Source organism: Bombus vosnesenskii, unplaced genomic scaffold (genome assembly GCF_011952255.1).
Source record: "Bombus vosnesenskii isolate JDL3184/JDL3185 unplaced genomic scaffold, Bvos_JDL3184-5_v1.1 scf7180000013371, whole genome shotgun sequence".
NCBI lineage: Eukaryota > Metazoa > Arthropoda > Insecta > Hymenoptera > Apidae > Bombus > Bombus vosnesenskii.
This window is the reverse complement of record NW_022883004.1, coordinates 92,202-115,015: the sequence shown is the minus strand read 5'-3', so window position 1 is coordinate 115,015 and position 22,814 is coordinate 92,202. Positions and strand designations below refer to the sequence as shown.

At 36.2% G+C, this 22,814-nt stretch overlaps 1 protein-coding gene across 4 annotated transcripts in view; it reads left to right on the top strand.

Moving 5' to 3' along the window:
- The window catches only part of LOC117237448 (dynein beta chain, ciliary-like), a 51,473-nt gene that overhangs the window by 25,240 nt on the left and 3,419 nt on the right, over positions 1-22,814 (top strand). For 3 of the 4 annotated variants that reach the window (XM_033501421.1, XM_033501423.1, XM_033501424.1), the window contains 9 exons: positions 1,358-1,763; positions 2,664-2,980; positions 10,085-10,217; positions 14,122-14,403; positions 14,718-14,924; positions 16,786-16,987; positions 19,242-19,373; positions 20,703-20,878; positions 21,381-21,491. In XM_033501421.1, coding sequence (XP_033357312.1) covers positions 1,358-1,763; positions 2,664-2,980; positions 10,085-10,217; positions 14,122-14,403; positions 14,718-14,924; positions 16,786-16,987; positions 19,242-19,373; positions 20,703-20,878; positions 21,381-21,491 — 1,966 coding nt within the window. The remainder of the gene's footprint in view (positions 1-1,357; positions 1,764-2,663; positions 2,981-10,084; positions 10,218-14,121; positions 14,404-14,717; positions 14,925-16,785; positions 16,988-19,241; positions 19,374-20,702; positions 20,879-21,380; positions 21,492-22,814) is intronic. The other variant, XM_033501422.1, reaches the window with a different exon arrangement.

The window sequence follows — 22,814 nt, the reverse complement described above, 5'->3', positions numbered from 1 at the left end:
GAAGCAAAGGTTTTTTTTCTCTCACTAGTTTTGATCGCTCGGGTACGGACGTTGTTAAAAATTTCTTGCAGTATCGCGAGGCATGAGATCTATTACAAAAGTTGCACGTGATTCGAGACTGTGAGATGAATGTTTGGTTTGGAGTCCGGTTGGATTCGTGCAGTTTGCGTATGCCGTCTTGTTCCGGTAACGTAAATTATCCCGACGGGTTGTAGAGTGTGATAGTGTTTGATATGATGATGCTGTAAGTTCTAACATCCCGCAGCGACCGTCTAAAAATTTGAACAGTTCTTCGACTATTGGGAAGGGTGTGTTTACTATCCTTTCCTTCCATTTTAACTCGGTCTCGCGATCTAACTTGGATGTACGCAAATAGAGCAGCACTGCATCCGCGGTCGGTTGTTTGAGCGCCTACAAGACTCTATAATGAGTTTCTATCTTCTTTGAATAGGATTATAGGTCTTGGTACGATGTAAAGGCCGCTGTAAAGGAGCCATATAAAACAATGTCTTTAAATGGTTGACTACGATTTCGTTGTATCTCTTTTGTAAAATCTCCCATGCTATCGAATAATTTATGACTCTATTGTCTAATGATGCTATTGCGTTAGCATCCTGTATTAGGCAAGGGCGGAGATAAATGAATCGCTTACAGTCGTCAATACGTAAATTCTCGTGTACTATGAAGCGAAATTGCACCGCGAGCCTTGGCCAACCTTCACAGAATCCCGAAAATGTACATAGCTGATTTTTTAATAATGCTATTTCATTGTCGGCTGGAACCGAATATGGTGTGCCCAGTGAGATTAGCGTACTATCTGTTGGCTCTCTTATCCGCATTTTTGTCTGTTTAATTATATCTCGAGCGCGTTCTTTACAGGTATAAAATGTTGCTTTTAGGTTAAGGTATTCCTCTATTGTTTGCCCATAGTCTGTCTCGTCTAATTCGCTATGGGTTTCTTTAAATGGGACATATTCTTTTTCCAAGTCGTCTAACGTATATCGAATAGGGGTTGCTGACCTTCCTTCATCATAGTATCAAGTACCGCATATTAAACATTTTGTGGAAAAAGTCATTAAAATTTAATTTTCATTTAAATGGTAGCCAGTTATTAATAGATCTGGAAGAAATCTCCAAAAATGAAGTGATTAAAAAGTATCAATTTTTAATTGTTGTGATTACGAATAACTATTAACTATTATTTAATATTTATAATATTTCACTCGTAATCAAAATCTTTTAATTAAAGATATTAACTGTTATATCTCAACTTTCAAAATTTGTCTTATGACAAATAATGTCAGTGTGTGTTTACAAATGTAAATATCATGACATAATGTTGTGTTTCTTTTCAAAGGTTATCGACTGCTGGGCCAGACATTTTAAGCGACGTCGATCTCGTGATCAATCTCGAAACCACGAAAAAAACTGCTGCGGAAATAGAAATAAAAGTAGCTGAAGCTAGAGTGACTGCTGTAAAGATAGACGAGGCTCGAGAAATTTATCGTCCTGTTGCGGCTCGAGCCAGCCTCTTATATTTCGTTTTAAACGATTTGAACAAGATCAATATGCTCTATCAGTTTTCTTTGAAAGCTTTCAGCGTTGTCTTTCTAAACGCAATTAGATTTGCAGTAGCTTCGGAGGATTTGGCTAAGCGCGTGGCTCTTTTAATGGATAGCATCACTTATCTAGTTTTCATTTATACAAGCAGAGGATTATTTGAAGCCGATAAATTGACCTTCCTTTGTCAAATGACCATTCAGGTAAATATTTTATAATTTAGATCAGCGGTTCTCAATCTGTGGAACCCGCCATCCGTGTTGCCAGATCCAAGGGATTTCTTTTTCTTGGTTTTGTTTTGTCACTATTCCTATCTTATACCTAGTAATTACTGTATTACTTATACGCTTCGTATTAGTAATTTGTATAAAACAACCATCTTCCATTAGCTACATTGCAACATATCCTTGATACTAATTACTGAACATCGAATATAGATATATATAATGAAATATATATACGTTAAAAATATATATTTGATGGAATCTAAATTAAATAAACTTTGGTGGATATTAAAAATTCCATATTGTTTTTATCATTTTATCAATTTATTTACTAATTTATTGATTTCATCGAAATATCTTTTCAACGAATCTATTGTTTTATCACATCAATAGGGTCTTTGTTCCACCAAATATCTTTTTCTTTTAATTACCGAATCAGCCAAAAAATCGTGTCTTCTGAACAATTAGCCTGCACTTGACAAACAGGTTGGTGCCATAGGATAGGTGTTAATATGATCTTTTTATTTACTGCATTATCAATTGTATGGAATCTCATGTACTGTACTATATACTATTTTACTCTACTATATTAGATGTGATAATTATAATTGGTATAATTGCATAATTTATTATTAATCTTATAATCGAGTTCAATAATACAAACCAAACGGTTAGATACTTCTAACAAGAAAAGAAAAAGAACGTTAAAATAGCGATAAATAACGTAGTATATTGATTAGAAAAATTTTGCATAGAAGTGCAAAGTTTACCAAAAAAATCTTCCTGGAATAAACTAAATCATATGAGGGTAGCTTGCAACACTACATATCGCATTTTTCTTGCGACTAACGTCACATCGAATAATTCTATTTGTTTCAGATTTTTATGGAAGCAAAGGAAATATCACAATCAGAACTTGACTTCCTACTACGATTTCCGTATATTCCCGAGTTAACAAGTCCTGTAGACTTTTTAACAGACGTCAGTTGGGGAGGGATTAAATATTTGAGCCAAATGGAGGATTTTCAAAATTTAGAAAAAGACATAGAAGGTGCTGCAAAACGATGGAAGAAGTTTGTAGAATCAGATACGCCGGAACGAGAAAGTTTCCCACAAGATTGGAAAAATAAAACTGCTCTGCAAAGATTATGCATTATGAGATGTCTTAGACTGGATCGTATGACTTACGCGATTAGGTATGTTCCTGTCATATTAACTCATTCGATACTTCACGTTACATTACAAATCTTAGGAATTTATTTTTTCACTTATATCTTACTTGAATCATCTTATTCCTATAGAATTTCTGCGACGTCGTTTTTTATTCTAATGTCCTTTTTATTGAGCCATTACGAGCTATCATTATCAAGCACATTCCTTAAACCCAGGTTAATGAGTGCATCATCTGCTATCTATGTACAGCATACAATCATCATAACCTGTTTCGGCCGTAATGACAGTTTCAGCATTTGTTTAAGAGTTTCATTAGTATCCAATCATTGTCCAGATTGTGTACGATTACCGTCTACTAAAATAGCCTCTTGACTGCGAAAGTGAGTGTCGCAGATTACCAATCAACCGTACTTCCCTAGAAAATGGGAAAAGCTAAATTAACAGCCATCACAAAAAAATAAATAAAAACCACTCCTCGTCCTTAAACCTGCGACCTCTAAGTATCCTACACAACATAAGTATTCGAAATAGTCATGAATAACCCCCTATAGTCTCCTTTCGCATAAAAAATAACGTAATCCTAAACAATCAATTGGGCTTCTAAAAAAGAAAATCTTCGGCTTCTAAAAACGAAAAGCTTCGGCTTCCTTAAGAATCGATTATTAATAATTTATAATCTAACCATCCAGAAAAAAGAATGTTTTGGTATTACACGACTATTACCTCACATTATATCGTTCTCATTTTGGCACACACCTGTTTCTTTACATATTCTATTTTTTGATCATCAGGAACAAATAAGAAAAGTGATTACTTCAGCCAACGCTCAAACCGCGTTGAGTGCACTCGTTCTCGTGAGTCGACTGTCGACCACCGAGCGGGACGGACCCCTCGGAGCGCGCGTCGGAGTAGACTAATACCCACTAAAGTAGAAGGACCAAGTGACAAAATAGTGACAAAAAAGTGAAAAATACGGCATCGACATCATCTCCATAAATACAAATAAGAACAAAAAGAAAATAAAATAAGATAAGACAAAATAAAACTGTACAAAAAAATAAAAGCCACCGATTATGAAGCCAAGAGCAACGAAACGGAACCCACCGTAGACCCAATGAAAAAAGCCTCCAAGAGAAAAATAATTATACATAAAACAGCCAGGGAAATCAACAGTATCCTAAGACTCCCCGCGCAAAAGACGCGGAAACTCAACCCACAACCTAACCTGGTTGCCAGGGCAAAAAGTCTAGCAACCGTCCCAGGAAACACAGTTGTAGATCATCACCCCAACCAAGAAGAAAAGGCTAACGAAACCAAAAACATGAAGCCCACAAGAGCTACTTCGCCTCCAGCGATAGTAACAAAAAATAGATTCAGCATATTACAAGCTGAACCAGAGCCCCATCCACAACCGGGACCATCAAGCTACTCCACTTGGAAATCAACGCTAGAACAAATAAGAAAGAAAATCGAAACATTACGAGGCAAAACGGGAAGACACGGTCCCACCACGTCACCGGAACAATCGGCGCAGCAAGGGCGACGCACCCCACCGTACAACCCAGGAGGCCCGGCGCCTCCAACACCGCCAAGGGGGGACCGAGCACCGGACGGACGCCCCACCGGATGCTCCGCGGAGGAACGCACGAGCACCCCACCCACCACAAGAGACAACAGGCCGCCACCCATCAACATAATCCTACAAGACCCCAAGGACACTGTAACGCTCATAGAGAAAGTAGCGGACATTAAACAATTTCACATTAAAAGAATACACGCAGGTAAACACGCACTCTACCTCCAAAACCTACCCGACTTCCATAAAGCGAAGCAAACACTCCTCTCAGCGAACACAACCTTTTACACATACACACCCAAAATAGAGAAACACCATACATACTTGCTAAAAGGTTTAGACAATAGCTACACGGAAACAGAAATACTCACAGACCTACAAGCTCTACAAATAGACGACGTCCAGTTTACAAAAGTCTCACGATTTACGACAAAAAAATCAAGGGAGAACAATATATTGCTCCCAATCTACATAATACAGCTATCCCCCGACAGCAATATAAGCAAGCTACTAAAAATAAACCATTTTAACTACTACAAGATAAAATGGGAAAAAATAATAAAAAAACAGGATGACATAACTCAATGCCACAAATGCCAGCGACTAGGCCACACAGCGCAAAACTGCAACCTAAACTACCGCTGTGTTAAATGCAGTGAGCCCCATGGCCCAGGCGACTGCAAAATAAAAAGGGAAAACGCAGTAACCAAAGACAAAATATTCTGCGTCAACTGCAAAAACTACGGACACCCCGCGTCATACAAAGGTTGCCCCAAACTCGTAGAGCTTCGTAAAAAGCTAGCCGACAAAATCAAAAAAGACAAAGAAGCAAAGACACAACGGATTGCCCGAATAAGCGGCAAATACATCCCAGAACTAAAGTTCTCCGACGTAGCGAAGCAGCAAACAACACCAAATCAAATAACCAAAATCTTCCCACAATCAGCAAACTTAGATCCGCGTTCAAGCCAAAGCCCAATCACAACCGATAACTCCCCCCATCTAAACATCATAAACGTTATCGAAGACTTTAAAAAAGGTATCCTCCAAGCGTTAAAAGAACAACAAATGCAATTAAACGAAATAAAAAACACCCTATCAACGCACGAAGAAAGGTTCGACGCCATCTTCAACACCTTCAATAGCACAGACGACGAATAACCAAAACACGCCAAACCAACAATTACAGCAAAAAACACATAAATTTAACCTAAAACGTCTGAAAATAATCGCAATAAATGCTAACTCTTTAATCTCAAACCAAAAAAGATACAGTATGCTAACCCTACTAAATAAAGAAGCCCCCGATATGGTACTCATCTCAGAAACAAAACTAAACAAAAGACACAAGGTACGCTTCAAAAACTACACCATGATAAGACACGACAGACCGAACGCCAGCCAAGGAAGAGGAACAGCGATCCTCATAAAAAACCCCATAAAACACAAAACGATCCTAATTGATAAAATAACAAGTTTCAGAACCTTAGAAACAACGATCATAAAAATAAAAATAAGCAATAAGGAAAATTTATTCATCACTGCAGCCTACGCAACCCACGGAACCCAGAAAGAATTTAACTGCGAATTCAATAACCTCTTCGAACTCTTGCAGCTCAATAAACCGGAAAACTACTATATAATAGCAGGAGACCTTAACGCGAAACATACAAGCTGGAAAAACGAAATAAACAACACGAGAGGCAACTTCATTAGAAACTGGCTAGACAATAAAAGCATCCACTACAAAACAAACCTATACAGCTCCGAGCTACCCTCTTACCCAAAAGGAGGCTCATACCTGGACATATGCCTAGCAGATGCGCGACTAAAATTCCAAAACCTACGTCCAAATAATACCGTAAAAACCTTAGCCTATGACAGTGACCATAACGCCCTAGTATTTCAAATTAACAAAAACACATCTGACTTCCTAACACTCGAAACCCAGACCGAGACACCCAGGTACAACTACAAAAAGACAGACTGGAAAAAGTTCCAAAACACACTCGAACAAAACTGCGACCTAAAGATCTACAACAACGTCAACCTAACAAACAGACAAATCGACTCATTCTTAGACGAAATAGAAAAACACACACAAATCGCTCTCCAAAAATCCGTGCCAATCATAAAACAAAAAAATTCATGCGAGCCCTATATAAACAATAAAATAAAAGATCTACAGCGAGATAAAAGCTACATACTGTCCAAAATAAACAATATAAAACTCAACTATTCCTACGACAAAAGAGAAGAATTAGAATTCCTAAAGTTCCTACTACACAGAATAAAAACGCAACTGAAACAAGAATTCGCAATTTCTATAAACCATTACTGGACAAACAAAATAAAAAACATCTCCAAGAACGACTCAGCCAACATGTTCCCACAAATAAATCAAATCTTTAGACCAAAAGAACGGGGCCCCACCCCACCTCTCAAATTGCCCCCAGAAAATGCCCCCCTCATCCAAGAAGCAGGTATAACGATACACAACACCATCAAAGACACCGAGGGCAACTTCATAATACCCAAAACAATAGAAAAACTAGACATCATCGGCACCCACTTTTCCAAAATACATACGCAAAACGAACACATGGGCCGAGAACAACTAAACAGAATTATCATCGCCGAAACAAACAAACTCAAAAATGAAATGGAACAAGACAAAATGCTAAACAAAACAGTCTGCACATTCTCAAACGAAAACACCGCAGACAATCCCAAACAACCAGATCCAGAAATAAACTACTTCACAAACTACAATCAACTAAACACAATCCTCTCCAAACTAAACAACAAAAAATCCTTCGGCTTCGACGGCATCCCAAACACCCTACTCAAGCGTCTACCGAACAAAATAAAATGGTACTACACGGTACTCTTCAACAATGCTCTAAACAACACATACTCCCCCAGAAAATGGAAAAAAGCCAAACTGATAGCCATAACAAAAAAGAACAAAGACGGCTCATCGCCCGCAAACCTACGACCCATAAGTCTCCTCCCCAACATAAGCAAAGTATTTGAAATAACCATAAACAATCCCCTAACCTCCTTCTGCACAAAAAACAACATAATCCCAAAGAATCAATTCGGCTTCCGACACAAACATTCCACAATCCACGCAATAAACAAACTCACGTCGGACATCTGCTGGGCTCTAAACGCAAAACAACGAGTAGCCGCCTGTCTAATAGACCTCGAAAAAGCTTTCGACACAGTCTGGATCCCAGGTCTCATATACAAACTGAACAAAAAAAAGTTCCCTAAACACCTGATTAAAATGGTCTGGGACATGATCACAAACAGAACATTCGTAATGACTGAAGGTTCACACTCATCAAGCAAAGAATTCTCCATAAAAAACGGTCTACAACAAGGTACAGTAAATTCCCCGTTACTCTTCAGTATCTACAACAGTGACTTACTAAACCTCTTTGATCTCAATACATCCACCCATAAACGCTCCATAGCCTCCGCAGACGACCTAATCATATACGTAACAGGCCGCAAAACCAAAACTATAAAAACGGAACTTCAAGAACTTTTTGAGAAAATAGACGACTATTACCACGCATGGAAACTAAAAATCAACATAAGCAAATGCAAAACCATACTGTTTAGACCCAAGTCAAGTGAAATCGGCCCAATAGAAAGAGAACACCGCAAAAAATTTCAGATAAGAGAAAAAACAGACAAAGGGGCCCTCATACCACACAAAAATTGCGTAAAATACTTAGGGGTAAACATAGATTACAAATTAAATTACAAGCAGCACACCGAAATTCAACTTACCAAGGCCAATAAAGCATTTTGGAAAATGAAAAATCTATTCCACTCCAAACATCTCGACAGGAAAGTAAAAATTGTATGCTATCAAGCACTAATCAGACCAATCATAACCTACGGCTGCTCAATCTGGTACAACATATCAGCCTCCCAAATGGAAAAAATTCGCATATTCGAAAGAAAATGCATCAGAGCCTGCTTGAGTACCTACAGATCCGAACACAGCGGATTCAAAAAATATATAAAAAACAAAATAATATACGACCTAGCCCACGTTCACCGCATAGACTGTCACATCCTAAAGCTAATACGAAACCACTTCGCGCAAGCGGCAAAGATAAAAGAAAATAGTTTAATCTTCAGTTGCTTATTTCCAAATGACGCATATTACAAAAACACTCTGACAACAGGCTACATCCCGCCAGAAGCTTTCCCATACCTTGAAGGAAAAAACTACCTACAAGACCAAAATAACATTCCGATAATTTATCACATAAAAAGAAAAATAGGGACCCAAACTATACTTTACGAAGAAAACCTAGATGGCCAGTCCGCAGACACTAGATGGAGATACAACATGGCCCTCCCTCTGAAAGACACCAAAGACAAACATAGAAAAAATTCAAAAAAATATTGGTGGATACCGAATCCATAATAAAATAAGAGAGAAAATCCACTAAACCGATAAAACTCAATTCTGCCCCCGTACAACACAGGTGCAAACATTGTAATCATTGCAATTCTTCTTCTTTTAAAAGAAACTTATTTATTCAATATCCCCCTCCCTCTCCCCTTACCCCACCCCGCCCCCAAACACCACAGCACCCAAAAATATACTACCGAAGCGTCCTGTTTTGCGACCCAGTTTCCAGGACAAAAACAACAAGTAAGAACAAAATCACATAGAAGCTCCGCTCCTCCAGCGGCTTAAACCAAAAGATATATCCAACACGAAAAATGTAAAGCGTCAACAACATATTACAGCATGGCTACGTAGTACCGTTGCGTATCGGTACCTCTGCCTAAGATACCATTATATAAATTCACCGTTTATTGTGAACACTATAATGTATTCAAAATTGTATATTGGGTTTTAAATAAACAGCTTAAAAAAAAAAAAAAAAGCACTCGTTCTCGTCCGATCACGAAAGTTAAGCAGCGCTGGGCACGGATAGTACTTGGATGGGTGACCGCCTGGGAACTCCGTGTGGTGTTGGCTTTTTTTTTTTATTTTTCCAATATTTTTTACGGAGGTAAGCTCGAGGCTGGGTGCTATGTTTAGTTTATTTGCGTTTAGTCCCTTTGTAACTGCAAAATCTAGTAGGTCAGGTATTTTGCTCAGGTCTCTCGGGCAGTATGTCCGCCTTCCCGTTGATAATATATTGAGGTTAGTGTTTCTAATGTAGTTTTCCAAGGTTCTACCTCGTGGTGTAGTGATTCTTGGTCCCCATAGTGTGTGCTTCGAGTTGTATATTTGATAAATTGATATTGATATTGATAAATTTAAAAAACATACATAATCATAATATTTTTGTAGAAACAATAACATTTCAAAAATCTATTCACCCTATCGTAGCACGTATAAGAAATACTTAATTATTTTTTTTCCGTCTATTTCACAAATCTGTTATTTATAAAAAAGAGCATTAAGAATATCGGGAACACCCTGTATACTATTTGGTATTACTTTAAATTAAAATATTTCCTTTTTCCTTAAATTGTTTAAAATACTGTATCTCGTGAATTTATTTAGGTGCTTCGTAGAAGAAAAACTTGGTTCAAAATTTGTTGAATCCAGATCTCCACCTTTTCATAAATCCTTTGAAGAAACCAGTTCAATCACGCCTGTATTTTTCATTCTCTCTCCAGGCGTTGATCCGTTGAAAGTAAGAAATTTATCAATAGTTACAAACATTTTTTATGCATAACAGATCTGTTAATTTTCTTTTTTATTCACATAATATCACATTGGCTTATTAGTTATTAATAACCATTTAGTATTGTGTTATCGATCGAAACAAAAATCCAGTAGTTTGTTTATAGTCTATTAGGATAGTTTCCAAAAGCTTATCAAGATTCGTCTAGGTGAGCTGTTTAAATTTATCTGAGGAAAGGAAAAGAAAATTTGACTGAAGGTTCTTAAGAATCTTTTGTGTTCTTTTTTGTTAAGTACTTCGGGCCTCCAAGGTTCTGAGCTGAATATCGTACGGTCCCTTACAATCTGCTTACTAAAAGGCATCACTACTTTCCCCACTCCGTAGCAAGATCCTTTAAACGAAGTCTACTTTTTATTCTTCTTCCCATTCGCGACCAGACGCGCGCAACCGCGAAGTTAAGACACGACTCTGCGAGTACAAAGTATATGGAAGGCATATATATATGTCGAGTCAAAGTCCAAGTCTAGGCCCGAGTCGTCCTCGTGGCAGGGGCTTGGGATAGGTAATGATTCTTCACTGAAACTATCCATTTTCTTACACCACTGAAGTGACTTTTATTGACACACACAAAGATGTTAGAAAGTTGACGCAAACTCACAATGATCACACACTCGCGACACTAGTGACAATGGTCTTAGGTTCGCTAAGGAATCCGCGGACAACGGGATGGTAGTCGTACGTACTCGCAGAATCTAAATCGGATTCTTTGTTAATATTCACTGACCGTAAGGCGTTAAACTTCTTGTCGGTGAGATCGCAAGAGAGAATGACTTCCCGTCCCGGCGATACCGCATATGAAAACTATGATGAGGTGTGTCTAAGGACACGAGATCATCGGATTCGTTGGGGATAGCCTACGTTCGGAAAGTAAGGGAAATTGACGTTGCTGCTAATTGGCCAATCTCCATATGGGGAAGGTTGCTAGTGGGAGACGTCGTTCGTGGAAAAATAGGTCTCTCCTGTCTTCCTGTAACTGGGACAAAGACTGTGTATCTGTTGAGGGATTTTAGGTAACTAGATATTAGTGTTTATAACGGTCCTCGGGCTAGCCGATCACGTACTGCGGAGACGCATCGACATCTGGTAAACATCTTGCCCGGAGAATAGGATCCGCGTGTGGCGAGCTACGGGACAGTAACCGTTGGAATGTTTACTGCCACGTGCCGCCACAAATCTTTCTTTTAAGGAGAGCTATAGGGTTACTTAATGCCTTTGTTAGATGGAGAGTTCGTCCCGTTGACCGCGGCCACGTTCGGCGACTAATGTCGCCTTGAGCCCAAGCTCATTGTCACAAGTCTCAAACAAATACAATTGGGTAGAGTGACAGCAAATCGTTTAATTACAACTGTAGATTTTAATTACAATGTTTTTATGGATTTACCCGAGGTTTCGGAGGAAAAGCACCGGTGTCCTCTTATCTCTGACATGTATATATACGTGCTATTCACACGTGCAATATAGTCGCGCGCGACTGAACGCCATTTTGCAGAGGATTTTTTTTATTTATTTATTTATCTAATGTATAGCACTATTAACTTATAATAATAATAATATATATAATGTATAATATTGTATGCAATATATAACTGTAGTATCTAAATAGTCTAGAGTAAGGACAAGAAAGGATGTTCTATTTGAAGTGAAGTACAGTTTTATTTTAACAAGCAATACCCAATGCAAAAACTGACTACAATATCTTCGTAATCCTTATTCTCACACTGAGCTCACAACTTCTGTCTTCCCAGGTCAAAAAATACTGACCCTCAACTCTCGCAACATTCTCCCACTCCTTTACTCATTTAGCTTTGACGTCACCAAGGCACGCTCTCTCTCTCTCTCTCTTTTTCTCTCTTCCCCAGCACCCTTACGATTCTTAGTTTATACCTTAAATTTACAACATATACTATCTCGAGAAAACTCGAACTTAAATATATGTAATATCGAAAAATAAGGATAGAAATTTTTTTTTTCGATTACTTACAATTTATTAATATTAAATTGAATATACAAATATAAATTGGACAGAGAACGATATTTAACGGAAACTAAATGCAATACTCGTATCTATATCAAATAACTTTACAGTTATTTGATCACTCTCGTCACAACGAATCTAATACACACTCTCTCTCTCTCTAACAACTCTATCAATTCTCACGACTCTACTCTTCGACGACTCGAAACCTCTAACGACTCTACTCTTCGACAACTCGAAACCTCTAACGACTCTACTCTTCAACGACTCAATTCGCTCTGATCTTCGCCAATACACTCCTGCCCGGTCGTGCTCGTTCTTGTTCTCGTCCTCTCACACACATACACACTTTTCGGCTCACATACTCTGGCCTCTCGATTGCCACTCCTTGAAATATGAAACAGTACCTCTGTTTTGACGCTGCTTATCCTTTCTCGCGTCGCTGTTACTAGGCGCTCTTGGATGTAAACAAACCACGAAAGACGACGTACACGGTTTTTTCAATTTTAACCGATCTCTAATTCAAATCTATTCTACGATATTACATATATGATAGTCCAAGGATTTCTATGATTTTAGGATATGTTATAGAAATATTTTGAACAACTTTTACCTTTATAGTATACTGTATATAAAGAGTGAACTTGTTTAGTTTTCAATATATTAGCAAGAAACTACCGGCTCAATTATAGTGTATTTCTGCCTATAGATGTTCATCTGTGACAGCGTATGCGTCGGTCTGGTTGCCAGTCGCCGGCCACTTATCTTCTGTGTATTAACAATTATTTAATTATTTAATATTTGAAGCCAATACATTGATGATATTCACTTTTAATTGAGTTATAAGTTACCAGTTATAACAGACTCTTGCAGCCTCGCTTGTGTACGTTGTGCACACAGCCTTTAAACTCGCCCGACCCTCGTTTTCAAAGAGAAGATAAGTGACCGGCAATCGGTAACCAAACTAACGCATATGCTGTCACGGTTGCACAACTGCAGAAGCAGAATTCACTGTAGTGATATTGGTAGTTTTTCGCGAATATCCCGGAAACTAAGCGAATTCACTTCTTATATAGGAAGAGGTTATTTGAAATACCGATTTCTACAACATATTCAAAAACAACGAAATCGAAGAGTAGTTAACGTTTCTGCAGTTCCACCTACCAAATCATATTCTCTTCAACGCTATTCAATTTTTATTCGAAAGATTTCTCCGTAAATTAAGTAATTTTGTAATAGTTTGAAATGATAAAGTTAGATGCTTCATCCTATTTAGCGTAGATTATCATTCATTCAAAGGAATACCTTCTGTTTGTTCATTAATATTGCCTTATTTAGTTTTTATCTAACTGGGAAATGTAAATATTTTCTAATGTAACTTCAATATAAGATCTAATGGAATTTTAAGATCATTTTCCAAAAGAACGGTTCATTTGCGTCCCGTGGTTCTTTACAGAAATTTATTCCTCGTAACGAGCATTAAGCAGTGCAATACAAAAAATTTAGCTCTGAAATTCTATTATACGATATCTTTCTTTAATAAATCTCCACCGATCTGAAGGTGCAGGATCATCCATCAAAGTCATGAGATATAATTCTTGCATACCCTGAACAATCAATAAGCTATAAACCAAACTGCGTTAAATTTAATAATTTTTCTTTAATGCAATATAATTGTAATACCTTCTTACTCTTCTCATTTCCTATACTCTGTTGCTTTCAATGACATATCTTTCGTTTACCAGTTTATAACCTGGATCGAGGACAATTAAAATTAAGAATTATCGATACTTAATGAATTATACAAAAACATGTTACGAAAATCAACGTGATCACATCGAATATGTATTTACAATAACGACAGCGATAAATATTCAGGACGTCGAAAAACTGGGAATGCAATTGGGTTTCACTTTTGGAGGAAGAAATTTCCATAATGTGTCACTGGGTCAAGGTCAAGAACCCATAGCGGAAGAAGCCATAGAACTTTCCGCGAACGAAGGCCATTGGGTAATTTTGCAAAATGTCCATTTGGTGAGGAAATGGTTGCCTACATTAGAAAAAAAGATGGAACAGTGCTCGGAGAATCCACATGATGATTATCGATTGTTCATTAGTGCGGAACCCAGTCCTGATCCTCATGAATCGGTAATACCTCAGGTAATAAACAATTGTATAATTTGAAAAAGCAAAAGAAAATATGCACTTTTAATTAAGTTAACATGTGCTAATTATATTCTTTAACCCTCCGTCGGTAATATGGTCTTTCTCTAACGCGGTCGGCATTACAGGTCCTTCAGTAACTGGTCTAATTTCTTACTGTTTTTTTGCCTTAATAAAATCTAAGAAAATTCTCAGGTACCTATTATAGACCCAAATTCACTATATAAGTGATACTTTAGCCAATAAATAAGTAGATAATGTCGATAGGAAACACTGATTACTAAATTTAAGGTTCGTTAAATTGTACACAGGGTATACTAGAATCAGCCATAAAGATCACGAACGAACCACCATCTGGAATTCAAGCAAACATCCACAAAGCGTTGGATAACTTTACCCAGGAAACTTTGGAGTCCTGCAGCAAGGAAACCGAATTCAAAGCAATATTATTTGCACTTTGTTATTATCACGCTGTACTTGCAGAACGTAGAAAATTCGGGGCGCAAGGATGGAATAGGGTAAGTAACTTTAAATCTTAATGGATCATAAGGTTAAATTAGAAATTATGGATCGAAGATTTGTAAATGTTGAAACAATGAGAGAAGGCAAAAACAATGTTTACGATATCTTGTGTAATGTAATAACTTAAAATTAATACTCTTTCACAGATTTTTTTATTAATTATAAGACATATTTGGAATAGATCTCACAACTGTGGCATAATTTAAAACGTACTATAAGTGTCTTCCTTGTAGTCTGCAATTAAATTAGGAAAAGCTACTAATTTTTTACTAGTGATGATATTAGCAAAGTTTGCAAATTATATTCTTCAATAATTGTTGCTTTAGTAATTATATATGCTTTAATAATAAATTATTAAATAATTTAGAACGTAACTATGCACAAATAGCAATTAAACAAATTTCTCTGTTACTATGTTGTTAATCGTTGTTAAGAAATCACATTTACATATATAGGGTGGTTGGTAACTGGTGGTACAAGCGGAAAGGGGGTGATTCTACGCGAAGAAAGAAGTCGAAAATATAGAATAAAAATTTTTCGTTTGAGGCTTTGTTTTCGAGAAAATCGACTTTGAATTTTCGCTCTGTACGCGTGCACTTTATCGCGTCTCGTTATAACGGATCTCACTGTAGATTTTTTAAAAAATTTATAGAATTAAAATTTTATTTTTAATTTTTTTTTTTTTTATTTTCGACTTCTTTTTTTCGCGTAGAATCACCCCCTTTCCGCTTGTACTACCAGTTACCAACCACCCTGTATATATATGTCGGGGTCACATTACGATTAGGGTTAGGGGCGTGAAACGAATCTTCATTTGGATTCGATTCGACATTATTGTTATGCAATACAGCAGGTATCTATTAGTGCAAATATGATTATTACAGAATTTGACAAGTAACCATGGTAATTAGATACTCGAGAAGCTAATGACAATGATCCGAGGTTCAATAACTAGGTACAACTTGCTTGTCTACGGTACAAGTATTACTGAACTAACTCTTTTTTAAAACATAGAATATCCACCGAGCGTAAAGACGCTATGTAACTCTCTAATGCGACCTCACGAGAGAATCACTTTCTATCGCGATGATGCTGCAGATTAAAACTATGATGGGATGACGTTGCTGTTAATTGGTCCATTTCCATGTTGGTAGTTAGAGACGGATGCTAGCCGTCGTTGAGGTAAACTTGCTAGCGGTCAGCGTCGTTCGTGAGAAAAATAGATTTTCCCTATCTTCTGTTTGTCTGTTTGAAGGACTTTAGTTAACTAGATCTTAAGATTTTATAACGGGTCCTCAGGCTAGCTGAACATGTACAATGGAGATGCGTCGACATCTTACTCGAAGAATAGGTTCTGCGTATGGCGAGCCACGGGACAGAAACCGTTGGAATGTTTACTGTCGCGTGTCGCTACAAATATTTCTTTTAAGGAGAGCTATAGAATTACTCCATACCTTTATTAGACAAAGCGTTCATCCCGTGACCACAGCTACTTTTGGCGACTGGCTGTCGCTTCGAGCCTAAGCTCATTATCACAACTCTCGAACAATTACAATTGTTTAATTATAGCTATAGTAGACTCTAGATTACAATGTTGCGGGATTATCCAAAATTCCAAAGACTCCGGTGTTCTTTCATCTCCGACATATTAATATAATTAGATATGGTATTAGCAATGATTTTCGGAAATTTTCTCAAACAACACTTTCTGTAGAATAATTTTCTGTTTAGTAAAATGTAGTTTATTCTCATTCAAAATATGTTTAAACAAATTGATATAATTATAACAAGCTTATAAGTTATATACTAAATTTACACATATATGTACTTTCAAAAAACTATTTTCTTTTATGTCAGTCCTACCCATTCAACTTCGGTGATCTAACAATCAGCGTATCTGTATTATTTAATTACCTGGAAAATAGTATCAAAGTACCTTGGGAGGATCTTCGTTACTTATTTGGAGAAATAATGTATGGAGGACACATAACCGATGATTGGGATAGAAGACTATGCAAGACATATTTAGTAGAATATTTGAAAACGGAATTAGTTGAAGGTATATATGATAATTCACAATTATATTTCCAATATATTCGATTTATTAAATCTATTTTTAAATACAATTATTTCTATAAAACTTTGTTTGTAAATTCTTTATTGGTCACTTCTTACAATAATCAAAACTTTTCAATATTGAAACGAAATATGCTTTATATCGTTAGGTCGTTATCTATGTATATCCCCTTTCCCAATTTGCTTTTCTCTCTCATTACCCTCGTCTTCTCCTCCAACGATTTCAGCGTTGCGATTATTATTGTGTTCTTTATTCCCACCCTTACCTTCTGAGTCCTCTCTACCTCCACCTCTACTCTCATATTTTTCTTTAAGAATTCTGCCGCTGTCCCGTTATCGCTTTCCTCCCCCCATTCCGCGCCCTTTATTACGATGTTCCTTTTTCTCCTCTCCCTTTCTATCCTGCCCTGTTCCTCCTCAAACCTCCTGATTCTGCCCTCCAGAACTTTCATCTCTCCTTTCGATCTTTCCCACTCGCTGTTCCATCTTTTTCTTCCCGTCTTCTTCTCGCTCCTCCATTTCTCTCTTTCTTCGTCTCTCTCCCTTTCCCATCTTCTCCTCTCTTCTTCCTTCTCCCTTTTCCACCTTTCTCTTTCCTCTTTTCGCTCCTTTTCCCATCTTTCTCTCTCCTCCTTCTTCTCCCTCCTCGTCTCCTCTACTAGCTCTACCAACACCTCTAACCCCCTTTCTATTTTCTCCATCCTCACGTCCTATGCTTCTTTGCCGCCCACTCTCATTACTGCCTCCTTCTCTGTCACGCTGTATCTTTCCAGCGTGTTTCTGCGTTCTTCCTTCTCTCTGGCCTGGTTCGTTATCCTCGGTCTGCCTCTTGTCGCCATCTGTCTTTTTCCTGGCTAATTAGTTTTGTACTTTCGTCAACCTAACCTCTTCTTTCCTAGCTTTGTGTTTCACACTTTCTCCTGTCTTATTGACACTTTTTCTTTTATGCTTTTTTTTTATATCCCCTCTTCGTGCTTTCACCCTTTTCTTTCTCTTCTTCTTTCCCCTTTGTCTTCCTCCTCCTTTTCCCCTTCACTTTACACTTTTTCACCGCGCTCACTACCCACGTGTTACCTTCGCCCGCGTCCAAACTGGAAGTCGATATGCTTTATGTCAATGTAGTTGCTTTAGAGATGCATATAATTCTTTACTATTTAATGATTACTAATCGTTTTTTTTTCTTATTTTGTATATATCTGAGGTGTTGGTAGTACGTGTGGAGTGCCAAAGAAATACTTTTGTTTAACAGTATATTTATTCTCACTTAACGGCTTTGTTACAAGTCTCGACTCGCGACTTGAGCGAAAGATAATTTACTCGCGTTTCTCGATTTCGACTGTTCAATCACGCTTCTTGGTCACCACTCATCTCTCAATCTATTTCGTTTCTTTTTGTCACCTCACAATATCCCCACTACTGTACTGACCGTGGTCACGTACGCCTTCTTTCGAGTATTTGGCGAAAGGACCGTAGGGATATCGATTGCTTACGTTTTGACGGTCTCTCGTAAACGGTCTGTCAACAATGGCATACTATGTACCGACGAAACCGTTGGAAAGTTCTTTGTTGTCGAATGCCGCTACACATCACTTTGGATGATTATTATAACATAACCGATTTTTCAAAGTAATAATACAATTTCAATTTATTTTTTATTTGAAAAGTAAATCTTTCACTTTATAGAAGTTTATAAACTCTAATGAAAAGATTAATGATAAGAATTCTTTTATTATTCTTGAATTAGCACAAGTACATATGAAATACGTTTTTAAATTATTGTAACATTGTATCTTCGTTTTCGTAATTTGTACACTTGTACAATTTCATAAAGTATTAATATACGGTTCACAAATATCTTCGAAATTGTTGATATTATATCGCTTTGCAATACACATCAAAATCAAATTATCTCTAAAACAGCCATTTCAGAGTGTGAATTTTATTCTATTATTTCTTTTGCCTTTTCAGGACTGCACCGATTAATGCCAAATAATAAAATACAAAATATATAATTCCACATAAAAATGTATTATTAACATTCAGAAATCCTTCAGTTATCCATTCGTGAAAAAATAATATCAAATTATATATTCCTCGAAATTGTTGAACTTTTGTTTGAAATATTTTTCGACACCATCAATAGCTTCGACAATTTACGACGAGATGGAATTAGAAGGCATTACAACAATTTTTACAGAAACAGTTAACAAAGAAATGAATTTACACTTTTTGTGTAGGTGAACTATACCTTGCACCAGATTTTTTGGTACCACCAAATAGTGATTACGATGCATATCATCAGTACGTCGATAACTACCTACCTGCTGAAAGTCCTGTTCTGTATGGACTTCATCCCAATGCAGAAATTGGTAAATATATATAACATTTCAAAACGACCTAATGAAACTGACATAATATCATATCACACTATTAGATAATAACTAAGGAATACAAGTCAATGTTGTGAGATCGCTAATTCGAATCAAAGTTTATGTATTTGGAGTTGAAGTGATTAAGAATAGTAATCGTGAATTGATGAACGATGTCACAGTAGCATTATAATTAGCTGATATCCTCGGTCCTTACCCGGATGTGTGTCCTTAGTAATTAATTAATGTTAATATTGCAACGAATAAGTCAAAACGAAAAGAAAATGAGTAACAATTGTTCTGAGAAATAATTACCTTGCTTGTTGTAAGACGTGAGTCTTATGCTCCCCACTATTGTATACGACGCTCGAACTTATCCCGAATACAGCCGAAGAATGACGATTGATCTGTTCGGGCCATCTCTCGCTGTCGTGCCAATTTTCCAAATGATCAGCTGTATAATAATAATAATAAAAAACTGTCATGCCAACTTCATCGTTATCAGTGAAGGCGCAATTTATTCGTTTTGAATCTTTTAATGTTCTCTTTCGTTGCTTGATAACATAAGATAGTAAATAGGTACTATTTTGACTAAACCATCTTTGGAATATTCTCTATCGAATGATTCGAGTCCAATTTAAATCGGTGCAGTAGTTTTTAAGTTATAACCGAAGGAACATAAAAGTATTTTGCACTTTATATATGTATATATGTACATGTATATGTATACCAGAGATAGAGATGTTACAAAATTTGAAACCTATACTGGGCCCTTGACTGTTAGGCTCTGTTGGTTATAGACAACATAAGTTAGAAGATGTAATAATTCTGGTTGTAATAATTGCGTAATGTAATTAATTTTTATCTGCGGGAGACACGTCTGTATTTCGGACTGAATTCTTAAGAACTGGCCGTTTACAATGATTAAACTTTTTAACAATTGAACTATTAAACAAAAGAAAATAATATCGGCATCTTTTATATATATTTATATATAAATAAATGGTTGCTGTGTCTTTTTCCCACTTATATTGCAGTCTATGTATAAAGAAATTTATTTTCAATACGTTGAATAATATTTGTTGTCATATACTACGCACAAACACTCATTTCTCGTAATAATCCAACAGGTACAAATAGAAATTTGTACGTACATTTTTTGATGAAGTTTCGTAATAGTCCAATAAAAAAAAAAAAATTCTAATTTGTCCTTAGCACTCGTAAATTGATGAATTCGTAATATAATGTCAAATTTTAGTCAATTTTCGATTTAACATAAAGACTTCCTGAAATTGATACACTAAAGAATTTATTTTATACATTTATTAGGGTTTTTAACACAAACTGTGGAAAATTTGTTTAAAACGTTATTGGGTATACTAACAAGAACTGCCAGCGATACAACAAGCGGAGATATTTCAAAAGAAGACAAAATAAAAGGACAAATAGAAGACTTATTGGACAAACTACCAGAAGAATTTAATATGCTAGAACTTTACAGCAAGGTACTCACTGTCTCTCTCTACTACTAATGTTAATGAATTACTTAATCAATCTAAATTTAAAATAGAAATTAGTAATTAAGAAACCGGAAATCTTTAAAGGAGCGTTCAGACGATCAATATTTATTATTAATATTATTGCCAATATTTAAGGATCTCAATATTGTATTGACAATGTACAGAATATTCAATTTTGGAAAACTAAGGCCAAACAGCGGTTGTAGGGGACATATGTATACACTCATACGGAAAAATTATTGAGTACTGATATTTAAAACATTTTAAGCTCATCAAAATCGTTGCATCATTTATCCAATTAACTGCGTTCAACGCGTATACACGACATTGCTTGATTTTAATTACGCACCCCGTAAGGGATTTTGAAAACTAAATTCCGCAGTTAACTGGTTAACATCGAAGATAGACCGAGGGACAAAATTGGGTATAAAAAGTCGGATCTCAGAACAATTTCCGTCTTTAATGAAATATTTGTTAAATTTCTTAGGTGGAAGATCGTACACCATTTGTCACAGTTGCTTTACAAGAGTGCGAACGAATGAATCTACTGTGTGAAGAACTTAGAAGATCCCTGCAAGAATTAGAGTTAGGCTTAAAAGTAATGACAAAGTTTTATGCATTCTTACATTTTTGCTGCATGCTTTTTTACGCAAACGCATACATGGTCGTTCGCATGCACGACACATACAGAATACTAGATGTAACTAGGGTAAACTACAGCTCAGAAACAATATGAGATAGCAAAAAATCTCATTAAACAAAATTAGATAATTTCAAATAATACCTGATCTGGTGTATATATAAGTAGTATCTGGATGTATAACCAAAACTTTGCCCGGATTTATCTCCCACAAATTTCTAGAATTGCTTGCTCGTAATAGAAAATATACTAAGAAATAACTTTACCTATTCTGTCTCGCACTGTCTGTCTCTAACCTCTACCAGAGAGGAAATTTCTCTCTGCCACTACCTTTGGTGCACGCATTATATAGATCTGTAGAGTAAGCGCGAATTTTAATAAATTATTATTATTAGTTGAATCTTTTTCTATAATTAAGAAGATTACTGACAACAAAAGTTTAGGTTATTAGGAACTCTTTAGTTCACATTTTCGTTCCATATACTTACCTATTAATTAAGATAATTAAATTAAAACTTTACTGATATTTGAGCACTGTTCTAGATTTTTGAAGTCACTAGTTCTTTGAGTACATTCGGTACGTGGTCGGAAACGTTCAGTCTTACTAATTTTTAATTTCTTGTAACTGTTTTATTATTAATCATTGTAGAAAAAAAATACGTGTCACAAATCTTTCTTTCCTAAATTAATTTACATAATCACTGAATAGTATGCAAGTACCGAATTCTTGGGAAGTCACCTCTCCGGTTATCTTCCATTCCTACTTCTCATCCCTATCGTTATACATACTGTATACTCAATACTGTTTGTTCATTATCTTTGGTTATACTGTTTATTGTGATATATGTAGGAATGCTGCATTTTTATATTATTTTTATATACATAAATATTGTTTATCGTATAGGAGTAATAAAAGATAGATCTCTATGTTTAAAAATTATGTCACGTTCAAGATCAGGTTTCAAGGTCACCGCAATGTCAAACACAATAGCGTATAATATGTTCCTCTTCATGTTATGCGATTTTTTCTGAGACATCTCGTGACATTCGTGTTTTTCGAGATATTTCAGCGGCTCACGATAAAGCGGACACACTGTATATATGTTTACCAGTCAAAAAATTGTAATTATTGCGTGTTTTACAAAACACGAGAATTAAAAAAAGAGCCAGAATTCTGTTACCTTAGAAAACTCTCTCGTTAAAAATCTATCAAAATAAATTACTATTAATAACTGTAACGTTAATTTCAAATTAATAACGATATTGGTGAAATATTTAATA